This window comes from Rutidosis leptorrhynchoides, chromosome 11 (genome assembly GCF_046630445.1).
Source record: "Rutidosis leptorrhynchoides isolate AG116_Rl617_1_P2 chromosome 11, CSIRO_AGI_Rlap_v1, whole genome shotgun sequence".
Classification (NCBI taxonomy): Eukaryota; Viridiplantae; Streptophyta; class Magnoliopsida; order Asterales; family Asteraceae; genus Rutidosis; species Rutidosis leptorrhynchoides.
Window position 1 is genome coordinate 82384458 of NC_092343.1, and position 15543 is coordinate 82400000.

General features: G+C 34.5%; 3 protein-coding genes across 3 annotated transcripts in view; 2 read left to right on the plus strand and 1 right to left on the minus strand.

Annotated features, from left to right (window-relative positions):
• Positions 1-655: 655 nt before the first annotated feature.
• Positions 656-2713, minus strand: LOC139877579 (outer envelope pore protein 16-4, chloroplastic). Its single transcript, XM_071865015.1, has 6 exons — positions 2593-2713; positions 2458-2509; positions 2156-2187; positions 1642-1675; positions 1448-1515; positions 656-978 (listed from the first exon to the last, which is right to left on the minus strand). The coding sequence occupies exons 1-6, from the start codon at positions 2662-2664 to the stop codon at positions 844-846; spliced, it is 393 nt and encodes a 130-aa protein (XP_071721116.1). The 5' UTR covers positions 2665-2713; the 3' UTR covers positions 656-843.
• Positions 2714-6377: 3664 nt separating this feature from the next.
• Positions 6378-8313, plus strand: LOC139877002 (large ribosomal subunit protein eL22y-like). The gene is made up of 3 exons (XM_071864406.1): positions 6378-6417; positions 6535-6769; positions 7954-8313. The coding sequence occupies exons 2-3, from the start codon at positions 6543-6545 to the stop codon at positions 8096-8098; spliced, it is 372 nt and encodes a 123-aa protein (XP_071720507.1). The 5' UTR covers positions 6378-6417; positions 6535-6542; the 3' UTR covers positions 8099-8313.
• A 1923-nt stretch (positions 8314-10236) lies between these two features.
• LOC139877075 (magnesium/proton exchanger) overlaps positions 10237-15543 on the plus strand; it is a gene marked incomplete at its 5' end in the record, with an annotated part of 10214 nt that continues 4907 nt past the window's right edge. Inside the window, one exon of the mRNA XM_071864484.1 lies at positions 10237-10558. Within this exon, the coding sequence (XP_071720585.1) occupies positions 10237-10558 (322 nt within the window). The remainder of the gene's footprint in view (positions 10559-15543) is intronic.

The window sequence follows — 15543 nt, forward strand, 5'->3', positions numbered from 1 at the left end:
TCGATTGACTAGGTGAATTTTGTATATGAACTCACGAATTCGAGCTCAAATCTAGGTGTTAGAATCTGAAACTTTGCATATAGATTCACGAGATGAAACCTAATAAATCTGCGTTTTTAATATTTGCTATAGGTTTGATTTTGAGAGATTCAATTTCTTACGAAGAACAGAGTGTGCCTGCACCCAAAAACAAGCTCAATCTGCACGCAGATTGACTCGATTTGCACGCAGATTGACTCGAGCTGCACGCAGATTGAAGGTCGAGCTGTTGGTTCTCTCGGTTCTCTACCACCTCTGGTTCTCTCTGGATCCTCACCCTATAGATAGGTAGTATATTTGAGAATATATTTTTCACAAAATAAAAAAAGGGATAAAAAATACAAACTATCATGTTAAGAATCACATTTTCACCTTCACAATTTATGTAAAAATATACGGAGTATAAAAAATGTAATAAACCACTTTTTTATTTGTCTCATATATCACAAAATTGTTTTATATTAATATTAATGGGTCAAAATATAAATCAAATAGTGTATAGGCGGTGGTGGTGGTAATATCCACATGACACTCGGTGCACAAGACATGAATACGGACAATATATTTGCATCCATCATAAGATAACATCAAATGACCAAATATAGCAAGATCATATGTATAATAAACCCAATGAAATGAAATCTGTCAATAACAATATAACATGGTTCTGCTAAAAATCATATTCATATTCTAATTCAAGGCAAAACTCAAAATTCTGAAGTTAGTTCATATAAATTTGGTGCTCAACTATATTACCAAACATCTCTATAGGTGTTAACAATTTACGTAGTAGTACACAATGATTCAGATTGCTCTTGATTGGTCGGCAATAGCGCAAAATCCAGAAAGAAAAGCGGTCATCACTGCAACTTGTTTCCAGTTTCGAGTTCCAGCACCAATGGCCGCCCCTGCAACCCCGCCTGCTACTAAAGCATTCACCTGTTTGAAAGCAAACACTTGAATATTCATGCATAAATCGAGTGGCAATATCATAAACTAGCAAAATATTCTGCATTGCTTTGATCCATACAAATTAAGTCGGAAAATTTGGTAAAGGTTTTCCAATATGGTCAATTTTGATAGGATTTTTCTAATGATGGCCCTAAGATGCCGTTAAGGTGAAAAAAAGACTTGTATTGTTTGATAACTGCCATATAAAAATCAATATTGACTACTTTGTACAACAGATTAATGTACCTTAACGATAACTTGAAGAGCTTTGTTTGAATAATCTTTTTTTGATATCATAAAAAGGTGAAACTTTCTCAAATGTTCCACACTAAAATGACAAAAATGGGACACTAATACTAATATTGATGGTTAAATAGCTATTGATCACAGTATCATGACCAATGTATGCTTATTAGAATAAAATGTAAATTATGTTAAAAGATATAATGTAGCTAACCCAATCACTCTTATTACGGTATCTTCGCATGCCACATCGCGTAAACGAAAAAATTCCAGCAAAGAGTCCTGAACAAAATATAAGAGAAAAAAAAAAAAAATTAGCCAACATCTTCACAAAGTTACTGATAAACTTAACATAATCATGATTAAAAAAAGGTTGTTAGCTTAATGAAGGTGCATCTATGAAATTACCGCATTGAAACCCATATTTACCAACAGTCTTGCCCTGCAAGTGAAAGATACAATTAGGTATGCCATTTTCGGTTCAAGACTATTAATCAATGTAGAATTACTGTTTAAAAATATACAATTAGGTATGCCATTTTCGGTTCTCGAATCAATCACGATAATAAAAAATGTTTTAACACGCCCATTCCCAAATGACTATACATTTGATTTCAAAATTCACAACGATCGACCTATAAATTATAAGCTTACACTTACGATTACATTGTAACGGACTACAGTTCACAACCACAAAACACTAAAACAGCAATTTTTAGTCTAAACACAAAAAGTTACTTAATTTAACTAAATTTAAGGTTATAATTCACAACCAACTTAAGGTTATAAACTTCTTAAACAAAATTTAGGTAGTTAACCATTTAGCATATTCCATACTATTATCAAATTTTCAACCTAAAATGGCAAAAAACTCTACTAACTGTAGGCAATTGCTACGTTTATACGAAACAACGAAACTTACCACGAAAGAAGCACGATCAATGCCTGTCAGCCCTAAATCACATCCAACCAACAAAACAGTTTAAAAAAGTAATCATCTTCCAAATGCAAAATTAACTGCCCCCACAAATAAAGCTTCCATTTTTAGTTTAACATAAAGCAAAATTGATTAAACCCACATTGCAATTTCATTAATAATACTACTATTAACTAATGTGTATGTCAAATTAGTAACAAAACAGATCAAAGATTTGAATTTGGGATATCAATCAATCATAAATTTCATGAAACAAACATGTAGTAAACTGTAAAAAGTTGGTTTACCTAATTTTTTGGCATCATATGATCCAGCACATGAGCCCCAAATTAATCCGGCCTACAGAATTATAGAATTTGATTTGCACTGGTTTGAATATTTAATAACTGAAAAAAGGAATTTTTATTGGCCGGAGTACTTACAGTTCCGACGCTAATGATGGATTCGACGGCGACCGAAGAACACGGAACATCGTTGTACCACTCCGTCTCCATCTTTTTCTCTCTATTTCTTATTTTCAGAGGGTTTGCAATTTTGGGCTGACGCCTGAAGGTCGACTGTTAGGCATAATTTCAGTTGCAACCCTCGTAAGTTGACTGATTTTCATTTCGGTTATATTTTCTATTTTCTAAAAGAAATAATTGTGCCGTTGGTCCCTCCATTATACACCAAAAAGCTAACAGCGTCCTTCAAGTTTTTTTTTTGCTAACAACATCCTTCCATTATCACCTTTTTTGATGCCGAGTCCCTCCGTCTGAATGCGGTTAAATAAGTCCGTTAAGTCTTAACATGTGCAATGCATGTGAGGGTAAAATCGTCTTTTACCTATTTTTCATCTGAATCTAAAGTTTGCTCAACTTATTCTTCCCAATAAAGTTCAATCTGAATCTGCTTGTTTCAGTTCGTCATCATCTTCACTAATCTTAAAATTAAAAATTCAAATTAGAGCAAATTAAATCGTATAAGCAATGAAAACAGCATCCAATGGCATCGATTAAGGAGTTTTTAGAACAATCTTCATCTAAAAAACATCATTGAATTGAAGAATCAACGATGAACAGTTGAAAAACATTCATATGAACTTCAAAAATCAAAATCATCTTCTGATGCATTTCAAGCTGTAATTATCAAGCAGAAGTTGTATGAACTGATCATAGAAATGCTCGAAAATAGCTTATAACACTTGAAACACAATATTTCATCCCAATTGCTTTGTTGACCAAATCCTTCATTTGTTGACTTTGAGATCTGGACTTGAAGAGTGAAGATTAACTGAAATAAATGCCTCACGAAGCTGTAGTTACTGAAAATAAATCGGAATCCATCTTCAATTTGATCAGAAACATGCTGAGTTGTTCCATGGACCTCATCGTTTTGAATTTAGGTTTCACGAAGAATAAAAAAATGAAGTGATAGTAATCTGACTTTGTAAATGAATTCTATAAATAAATGAGTGTTTATTTCAATGTTAATGATGACGATGGTGAACTAACAAGATGATGAAGAACATGAAATAATAAGCGGTTTAAATCGGACAAACTCTGCCCGTTCTTCGACGATGATGCGAAGCGGAAGATGGAAGAAGAAGATGATTGATGTACGGAGGATTGAGGAGATGATGGAAATGAGGTCTGGTGGTCCATTATTAGGTTTATTAGAGAAATTGCAAGTGATGTTGATTGAGATTTAATGGAGTGGCTTTAAGAAAGATGTTGAAGAAAAATTGCAGAATACCCCCAAAATGAAAACCCCAATGTAACATCTCAAATCAAGAGGGCAAAAAGACAATTTTACCCTCACATGTAAGGCACATGTCAACGGTTAACGGACTTATTTAACGACATTCAGACGGAGGGACTCGGCATCATAAAAGGTGATAATGGAAGGATGCTGTTAGCCAACAAAAAAAAAACTTGAGGGACGCTGTTAGCTTTTTGGTGTATAATGGAGGGACCAACTGCACAATTATTTCTTTCTAAAAATTATTATTTCCACTACTACTTTTAATAAATTCACTCATAATTATAATTAAATTATCACAAGATAACTCAGTGGTTGAGGCCTTGAGTTTTTTGCAAGAGGTCTCAGACTCTTAGGTTCGAATCATGTTTAGGACGAATATATTGTGGTAGTCAGGGAAGGGTTGGAAACAACATGTTTAAGATGAATATTTTGTGGTGGCCAGAGAAGAGTTGAAAAGAGGTTGGATTTCTCGCTCTCCTTTAAACGAGTGTAATATGGGGTTTTTACTGTTGGAAAATCGTGTGTACTTTTATCAATTCAAATTAACGCAGCGGATAGTTAAAATAATAATATTTTATTATTTCATAAAACATTTACAAGATTAAATATTCATATATTTAATGAAACTTGCACACGATTATTTTATCCCAATGAGATCCAGTTACACCACTAATAATTGTCAAAATATGTAATTCACAAAGTGAGTAAACGATATACCTTTCTTGAAGAAACTGATTGAAGGAGAGAAACTTACGATCAAAAGTATGATCGTCTCTTTGGATAGTACACACTACACTTCAAATAACGTCAATGGATGCTAGTCCAAACCCAAATAATAATTAATCAACTTTTGATTAATATTATGAACCCAAAATAATACTCCGTATGAAACAATGTTATTTCTTTTCTTACTTTCTCTCTTTCAATTCTCTCGTTCAGGCCAAAAGAAAGAATGAATATATATATATATATATATATATATATATATATATATATATATATATATATATATATATATATATATATATATATATATATATATATATAAGTCTAAAAGACTTCACAAGTTGGTGAATAAAATAAAAACACGTTCTTAAAATCTTGTTTTCGATTTCTTTGTCTGATGTAATATCATACTTCATTTGTTTGGTAGCAAAAAGCAAATCAAAAAAATCAAGATCATTTTCAAAGTCGTATTTCTCAAATACTTTAGGGGTATATTATGTAACTTATAATTAATAATTTATATCATATCGCTTTCATGTGAATAATAATTAATTAATTTCGTTTCATTTACTATTCATGAATTAATTTCGATTTACTATTTTGTTACTTGAGTAATATATATACATCATATATATATATATATTTTATTTGACGTCTCGGTGTATATGTGTGTGACCCCGAAAACTCAAATGAATTTGGTCATATAGTTATAAGTTGTACCTTGCACATTAATCCTTCATTTACAACAATGACATATAGTATGTTTAAATATCGTAAATAATTAATTAAAAATGTTTATCAAGTTAAACTAAAAAAATCATATAATTCCGATTTGAGAGACTCGAAATTTAAAAATGAAAATGTATATTGTCGCTTACTTCAACAAAGAATGAAAATCAGGCTTCATTTTTCCAAAAGGCTGCATTTTTCTGTTTATTCGTGTTTGCTATGTAAGTTTGCGTTATTAAAATGATATATCATATGTAGTAATCATATATTCAGTGTATTACTATATTACAGCAAGCATCGTATAACGTAATCAGATCTTTCAAATCTCATTACCAATTACCAAATACATAACAACACAGGCTTTCCGGAGTGGCCACCGAGTTGTCCAATGATGCACACCACCCGGGTTCAATTCCTGGCTATATGGTCATCAATTTACTAGTGTTGAGGTGTCTATAAGTCATGGTTGCAAACGACGTCCATTACGACTGTTGCGGCGTTTTGGTACTAACTCGTCTCGACTCCGTCTCAGCATCTAATTAGTTGGTCAACGATCAAAAGTCGGGAAATGTCGGGTTAACGCGGTCAAAACTAAAAATTCAGTTAAATTCGGTCAATTACTCAATTCAATCAAAATTGAAGTAGTTTAGTGTTAATTTTTGTATTATATTAGCGGTAATAATGATTATATGCACAAACTGGTCAACGAAAGTTTTATGGCTTTAAAATTATATATTGTTATATTTAAAAGTCAACGTTAGTCAACGTCCATCTCGACCCCGACTCACCCTTTAAGGTCTCAGACTGTTTTAACCCCTTGTCGCGCCTTTTTAACCTCGTTTAATATATCTCGTGTTAAAATATTTGATTGATTTACATTGAAAGGTCCAATCAGCTTATTAGATAAATGGCCCAAGTTTTACTCATGGGCTGAATGAGCCCAACATTTAATCCACTCAGAAACCAATTTAAAACCCTAAAAACTTATCTCCCCTCCATCTTTCCGCAAACCAGTATCCGAATTGCAGCTCGCATATTTCAAACCCTAGGTACGAAACTTCATTTATCAATCCCAATCTCCCTCCATTTTCTGCATCTAATCGTTTTTAATAATACATTTTACATCAATTTCATATTTTAATTATCGTTAATTCATTTTATTTCAGTTGCCAATATGAGTCGAGCAGCAGCAGCCAAAGGCGGGAAAAAGAAGACCGTAACGTTCGTTATCGATTGCGGTAAGCCTGTTGAGGATAAAATCATGGAAATTGCATCACTTGAGAAATTTCTTCAGGAACGAATTAAAGTTGGTGGTAAAGCTGGTAATCTCGGTGACACTGTGTCAATTTCTCGCGAGAAAAACAAAATCTCGGTTACTGCTGATAGTAACTTCTCCAAAAGGTATATTGATCTAAACTTTTACCTAATTCTGATTTTGATCTTATTATTATAGTTTTGGAAGTAGATTGAAGTCAATTACTTAGTAATGTGATTTAGGAAATGTAATGTTTGCATACAGATTTATGTAGGTTTATTATACCTGTATCGAAGTACGAGTGGCGGAACTAGGATTTTTTCACCCGGGGCAAAAATTTTTTTTAAAAGCTTTAGCAATTTTTTAGGCAAAATATGGAGGATTGGGGCAAAAAAATTGAGGTTTCTAGGCAAATTATGGAGGTTTTTGGACAAAATCTGAAGGTTTTTGGGCAAAATACTTGAAATGTATTGTAAGTTGATCTTGGCGTTGTATCATCATTGGCTATCAGTTGCTTTGTTGTATGAAGCTGTAGTAGTACTTTTGGGAGTGTGATTAGTAAGTGCAATAACAGATTAATAGAAACAGAAGTGTCTTAATGGGTAGTGAATTGATATAGGGTGTACGGTTAGGTACTGTAATAAGCTCGAAAAGTGCAATTAAGGGGGTGTTTTGGGCAGTTCATTGTACGTGATTACGTTGTTCGACGGTTATGTGCTCATCAACTTCACCTTTTAGCTTATAAGCTAACCTTAAGAAGCTCATAAGGACCATAAGGTTAAATAAAGCATGAGCTTATTAATACTTCTAAGTTTCAATAAGCTGATAAAAGCAGAAAATAATCTCGAAGTCTCAAACATACTCTAAATATAAACCGAGTACATGGAACACATTTTCCATAGAAAAGTTTACATGTATTTTTTAGAATTTTTTTAGTGATTTAAAATATAGTTTACTTGTATTTTATCTACTATATTTTCAAACTCTAAACTTCATTTTTGAAAGATTGTTGTCAAGATGCATGGTCGCGAAACATGACATATATGCACACATTTCGTCCAATTGTTTTGGAGGAGGCTTTTATTTTATTCCAAAGAATTCTAGTCTAATTGACGTGTGCACATGATATGCACAAGTGATTACTTATACTCGTGTGGTTTTGTATAAAAAGATTGCATTGCTCTGAAAAAATGAAAGCTGAATCAAGCTGTTACTATATCATCATGATCTTAAATAAAGTCACATTTTTTCTGAATTATACTGTATGTTGATATATTTTTTTAACTATTTTTTTTCAAATGTGGTGATGATAGTTGCTTCATATTTTCAGGTATCTTAAATACCTCACTAAGAAGTACTTGAAGAAGCACAATGTGAGGGACTGGCTTCGCGTCATCTCTTCCAACAAGGATCGCAATGTTTATGAGCTACGATACTTTAACATTGCTGAAAATGAAGGTGAAGACGAAGATTAAACTGAGTTATTGTTTAATCTAGTACTTCTTTTCATTGTTGTCAGTTTTTCCTTCATCAAATCACTTGAATTTTTTCGAAGTAGCGTATTGACTTTTAATGCTATTGCAAATTTATCATACCGACAAGAAAGTTTTCTCGTAATTTTGCTGTTATGCTGAGTCAAACATCTCTGAATATTGTTGAGTTTTGTGGTGTTGTTTGGTTAGATGATTAGATTTATAGATTGTTTCTACCCGGGTATATTAATTATCGTTTGCTATATAACATATTACAGTATTTTTAGCATTCTTGTCTCTAACAAAATGGATACGCTTCTGGTGCGCTAACACTCGGTGTGGTGTTGGTTTTGTTTCAAGGACCAGACTTTAGTTGATACGGCAAAATTGGCTTCATAGGCATGGGTTCGATGTGATTCATTGTTAAGGCTGTCTGCTACATGTAGAACATAGAATTAGCGGTGTAGACAAATCGAGATGCGCTCGACTAGTTTAAGATTTAAAGAGTTTGAGTTTGGCCTTTTCGAGCTTATTATATTTTGGTTGAGCTCGGCTCGGTTCGTCAACTCGAGCTCGAGGCACTCGACTAGGCATGAGTTCGGCTAGTTAAGAAAGAGTTCGAGTTTGACTTTTTTCGAGCTTAATATATTAAGGTTGAGCTCGGCTCGTCAAAGTTTGTCTAATTTATATTTAATAATTGTTATTAGGTAAATATTAATGTGTTATTATTATTACTCCATATTTATCTTAGAAAAACGAATAATACATAGTAATATTTAATGTATATAAATATAAATGATTAATAATAATCGTATGTGCTCGCGAGTTGGTTCGAGCTCGATATAAGAAACACGAGCTTAAATCACTAAATGATCAACGCAGGCTCAAACGTGGTTCGAATCGATCTCTTATTGAGTTAAGCTCTAGTACACCCTTACATAAAACTCCAATGGGGTAGCTAGGTGGTTTAACATTGATAATTTCTAGTGAAGAACCTACTTTAATTCCTATAGTCCTTCCATTTTGAAGCAAACTTTAAAAACACCCTTAATAAAAAATGTTAAGATAGTGTTAATGTTTTAAACTAGTAGAGGGCTTATCGCGCGTTGTCGCGAATCTCAACTTTCTATTTTAGTATATACGAAATGTTGTTGGCGAAAGTTAAGCGGAAATTGTAAGGAAAAAGAAGGGTAAAAATAGCTAAATAAGAAGGAAGGATAACGTTTTTGTGAGAAAAATAAGTTAAAAAATAAAATAGTAAAACTTTTTTTTGAACGCCTTTAGTAAAAATGGTGGGGAAAATGAAAGGAAAATGGTAAAAAAAATAAAAAAAATAAAATAAAATCACTGTAGTTTAGTACTGAGTTTTTTTGAGTACAACTGTTTCTACACAACGTACTAGTAGATTAAACTTGAAAGGATCACTATTCACCAATAGTATCCCAAATTTGCTCTAATGTAATATTATAAATTAATGAATGATGATTGCATTTTGTATATCAACTCGTAAAAAAAAACATAAAATAGATCAATCTGGAATAGTCGGTGAGCAAAAAGTCAGTACCTAGCTATAAATATCTACCATTAAAATAGTTAAATCCACGTCATATATTTCCAAAAATCACGTTTTTAATTAGGGTGGTGGTGATATGTATACAATCTATTTTTGTTATGTACACAACCATCATATTTTACAGTATTATACAGTATAACACTGTAAAGCATTCAGGTCGTGTACATAACAATTTGAGGTTGTATACATATCACTTTCCTTTTTATTATGTATCTATAATATAATATAATAAATATAAAATAATAATAATTTAACTAATTTTTTTAAGTTCACTCAACAAATCAAACAAATACAGTGTAGTATTAATTAATTAACCAATCAGAAGATTACGTGGTCGACTGATTCCCACGTCTCAATATCGCCTTTCACTTTCTCCAGCGATTCAGGAAATACGACATCGTTTCATGCAACAATACACAAATTCATTCCCTTTTTTTTATTCACAACAATTCCAAATTTCATTATCACGTCCTGTTTCAGATCGTCAATTCATGATGATCAACGATCATAGTTTCTGTACATAATGTCGATTCAACAACATCCGTACAGAAATTAAACGACATTAATTATGGAAAAGGCATGCGAAAAAGGATATTTTATATTTCATTTTGAAACTTCACTAGGAAATGGATTTCGTGCATTTTTGTATATTTTAGCACTTGCTTATTGTTTTATTGGTTTATCAGCTATAACTGCAAGGTTTTTTAAGTCTATGGAACACGTTGTTCAACAAACTCGAATGGTAGTTGATAATAATAATTATAGATATGAAAAAGTATGGAATTATACGATTGCAGATATAACTTTGTTAGCTTTTGGAACTAGCTTTCCACAAATTTCGTTGGCTACTATTGACTCGATTCGAAATATTGGGAAACTTAATGCTGGAGGTTTGTTATTCTGAATTTATGCTATATAATGTTTGGAGCTATATATTAATGCTTGAGTTGAACAAGTGTATCTGATCTGATTATTGCATTATGATACGATAAATAATTAGTAGTACTTTCGAAACATTTTCAACCGTTGAATTCGTCTAGAAAGGCCTGTAGCTCGTGATTTTGCTGCTGGAACAGAGGGCAGTTTATTGGTAGTGTTGTTCATCTTTTGTCTTTAATTTCTTCATATACTTGTTGATTATTGTTGTTCAAGAGTATGATGATGTTGTATACCTCTAGTTGAGCTAGAGAAGGATTATTGTATTGCTCTCCTTGTTTATGATAGTGGAATTTAAGTGGCTTACGAGTCCCGTGGTTTTTACTCTCGATTTTGAGGGGTTTTCCACGTAAAAAGTCTCGTGTTTTAGTGTGTGCTTGATTATTGTTTAGCTACTGATTTGGAACAGATTTGGGGACTGATTTGGGTTGGTTTTGATATAGCTTGTTTGTTAGTTTCCTCACGGGTTCATACGGGTCGGGAAATGCTTGTCAAACGGGTTTGTTTCCGCTTTGTAGATTGCCCGTTGTGACCATTTTCCCATCAAATTGGTATCTAGAGCTAGGTTATTTGATTTGACTTGTGTGAAAGATGGAAGCTAATACAAGTAAAATGATTAGTTTAAATGGTTCAAATTATCATGTTTGGAAAGGTAAAATGGAGGATCTTCTTTATGTGAAAGATTATTATTTGCCTGTTTTTACTGAGGATAAACCTGAGGAAAAATCTGATGCTCAATGGAAAATTTTGCATAGACAAGTATGTGGGTATATTCGGCAGTGGGTTGATGATAATGTTGTGAATCATATTACTGGGGAGACTGATGCTAAAGCCTTATGGAAAAAGCTTGAGCAGTTATATGAACGAAAGACTGGGAATAACAAGTTGTTCTTAATTAAGCAGATGATGGCTTTGAAGTATCATGATGGGACTCCTATTACAGATCACCTAAATGCATATCAGGGTATTATAAATCAGCTTGCAGGTATGGGTATCAAGTTTGAGGATGAGATTCAGGGTCTCTGGTTACTTGGTACATTACCGGACTCTTGGGAGACTTTTAGGACATCTTTGTCCAACTCTGCACCGAATGGTACTATCACCATGGAATTGGCTAAGGGTAGTATTTTGAATGAAGAGATGAGAAGAAAGTCACAAGGTTCCTCTTCACAGTCAGATATCTTGGTCACAGAAACGCGGGGGAGAAGTCATAGTAGAGGTCAGGGTAAAAGAGGCAATCATCGTAGCAGCTCACGCAAAGGCAAATTTGCTAACGTTGAGTGTTATAATTGTCATGAAAAGGGGCACACAAAGTGGTATTGTCCAAAGTTGAAGAATGAGAAGAAAAAGGCATATGACAAGAATAAACAAAAGAAAAGTGATGGTGGTGATGATGATAAGGTTGAAGTTAACGCTATCACAGATGAGTTCTTTGTTTGTATTGATTATGATATGATCAATCTTGCTCATGATGACACGAGTTGGATTGTTGATAGTGGTGCTACATGTCATGTTGCAATTTGTAGAGATCACTTCTCATCTTACACTCCAGGTGACTATGGATTTGCTAGGATGGGTAATGCCGGGTTATCAAAGATCGTTGGTATTGGAGATGTTTGTTTGAAATTTGACACGGGAATGGAGTTAGTTTTGCATAATGTAAAACATGTTCCGGATATGAGACTTAATGTTATTTCAACAGGCATTCTTGATGATGATGGTTATTATAACGGTTTTGGTAATGGTATTTGGAAACTAACTCTTGGTTCTATGATAGTGGGAAGAGGCAAGAAAGACTCAAGATTATACATCACGCGTCCGAAGATCATCCAGAACATTGTTAACGCAGTGGACAATGTTGATTCTACTGAGTTGTGGCATAAAAGACTTGGCCACATGAGTGAAAAGGGGATGTCTATCTTGTTCAAGAAGAATGTGTTGTCGGGTGTTAGTGGTATTGATTTGAGTAAGTGTTCTCACTGTTTGGCAGGAAACAGACCAGAGTTGCGTTTAAGAGTCATTCTCCTTTTCGAATCGAGAACATACTTGATCTAGTTCATTCGGATGTTTGTGGGCCTATGAAGACTAGGACACTTGGTGGATGTTCCTACTTTGTTACATTCATCGATGATCATTTCAGGAAGGTGTGGGTTTATACCTTAAAGTCAAAGGATCAAGTATTTGAAAAGTTTAAGGAATTTCATACACTAGTTGAAAGGCAAACGGGAAAGAAACTCAAGTGTATTCGGACTGATAATGGCGGTGAATACATTGGCAGATTTGATGCTTACTGTAAGGAGAATGGTATTCGGCATCAAAAGACTCCACCAAAGACACCTCAGTTGAATGGCTTAGCAGAGAGGATGAACAGAACTTTGGTTGAGAGAGTTAGATGTTTGCTTTCACATGCAGGGTTGTCCGATTCCTTTTGGGGTGAGGCTTTAAATACGGCAGTTCATATTATTAATCTAAACCCTTGTGTTCCTTTGCGTTTTGATGTTCCTAACAGGGTTTGGAGCGGCAAAGATGTTTCTTACCGTCATTTACGAGTTTTTGGATATAAAGCTTTTGTTCATGTTCCCAAAGATGAGAGGTCAAAGCTTGATATGAAGACTAAGCCATGTGTATTCCTCGGCTATGGTGAAGATGATTTTGGGTACAGGTTAAATGATCCAGTTCAGAAGAAACTTGTACGAAGCCGAGATGTTTTTACAGAAGATCAGATGTTAAAAGATGTTGAGAAGACAGATTCAGTTCCTCAAACTAGTGCTGATCTTGTTGATTTGGATCCAGTTACTCCACAACATGTTGGAGATGATGTTCATAATGATGAACATGGTACTGATGATGATTATGCTCCGGAGCAGGTAGAGATTCCAGTACCAGATGTGCCCCCATTTGTCCCACTTAGGCGGTCTACCCGAGACCGTCATCCTTCTGTTAGATATTCTGCTGATGAGTATGTATTAGTTACTGATGGGGGAGAGCCAGAATGTTATTCAGAAGCAATGAAAGATGAGCATAAGAAAGAGTGGGGTGAAGCTATGCAAGATGAGATGAATTCCCTGCATGAGAACAATACTTATGAGCTGGTGAAGTTACCTAAAGGCAAGAGAGCTTTGAGAAACAAATGGGTATTCAAAGTGAAGACAGATGAGCTTACTTCACAACCAAGGTACAAAGCTAGGTTAGTCGTTAAAGGATTCAGCCAGAAAAAGGGTATTGATTTTGATGAGATTTTCTCACCGGTTGTGAAGATGGGATCTATTCGAGTGGTTCTTGGATTAGCTGCTAGTCTTGATCTTGAGGTTGAACAGATAGATGTCAAGACTGCTTTTCTTCACGGTGATTTGGATAAGGAAATCTACATGATGCAACCTGAAGGTTTTCGGGTTAAGGGTAAAGAAAATTATGTTTGTAGACTTCAGAAAAGTTTATATGGGTTGAAGCAAGCACCGAGACAGTGGTATAAGAAGTTTGAGTCGGTTATAGGAAAGCAAGGCTACCGAAAGACAACTTCAGATCATTGTGTTTTCTTTCAGAGGTTTGGTGATGATGATTTCATCATATTGTTGTTATACGTTGATGATATGTTAATTGTTGGTAAAAATATTAAAAGAATTGCGCAGTTGAAGCGAGAATTGAGCAAGTCCTTTGCTATGAAAGATTTGGGGCCAGCAAAACAGATTCTTGGCATTCGAATTTCTAGAGATAGAGGTGCTAAGACGTTACATATATCACAAGAGCAATACATTGAAAAGGTGCTAAGTAGATTCAACATGAAGAATGCTAAAGTGGTTAGTTCCCCTCTTACAAACAACTTTAAGCTAACAGAAAGAGATTGTCCTACTTCAAAGGAGGATGTTGAGGAGATGGATATAGTTCCATATGCGTCAGCAGTTGGTAGCTTGATGTATGCTATGGTGTGTACTAGGCCAGATATAGCTCATGCGGTAAGTGTTGTTAGTCGGTTTATGTCAAATCCGGGTAAGAAGCATTGGGAAGCGGTTAAATGGATTATGAGATACTTACGAGGTACTTCAAAGTTAGGTATCACATTCGGAAATGGAGAGCCGATGCTTGTTGGTTATACAGACTCAGATATGGCAGGAAACAAAGATAACATGAAATCCACTTCTGGATATTTGATGACTTTCGCAGGGGGAGCAGTTTCATGGCAATCAAGGTTACAAAAGTGTGTTGCATTGTCTACGACCGAGGCTGAGTATATGGCAGCAACAGAAGCGTGCAAAGAACTATTGTGGATGAAAAGGTTTCTACAAGACCTTGGGTTTAAGCAATCACGATATGTGGTTCTTTGTGATAATGAGAGTGCGATTCATTTGGCTAAAAATTCTATGTATCATAAGCGGACAAAACATATAGATGTGCGGTATCATTGGATTAGAGAACGTCTTGAAGATGGTTTGTTTGAACTTGATAAAGTTCATACCGATGATAATGGTTCCGACATGTTCACAAAGGCTTTAGCAAGTGAGAAGCTCAAGGTATGTTGCTCGATCGCCGGGATGGCGAACTCTTCCACATAATTGGAAAGGGGGAGATTTGTTGGGTTTATTAGTTTGTTTCCATTTATGTGAAAGTAATGGCCCAAGCCCAACAAATTAGGCCCAATTGGTTGTTTGACTTAGTCAACCATCAGAGGGCATCTTTAATTTGAAGTTGTGCAGCTGTTTTCAATGATACGAGAGAGAGAGATTAGATAGAGATCAAGAAAAAGAGTGAAAAACACATTTTCCCGTCTACATTTTCAATGATACAGCAGGCCAGAAAAGAGACGATCTCCGGAGATCCGACCGTTGAATCTTCACGATATTTGGGCTGTGTCTTCCTGACATCAGTGCCAACATTTTCAACCGTTGAATTCGTCTAGAAAGTCCTGTAGCTCGTGATTTTGCTGCTGGAACAGAGGGCAGTT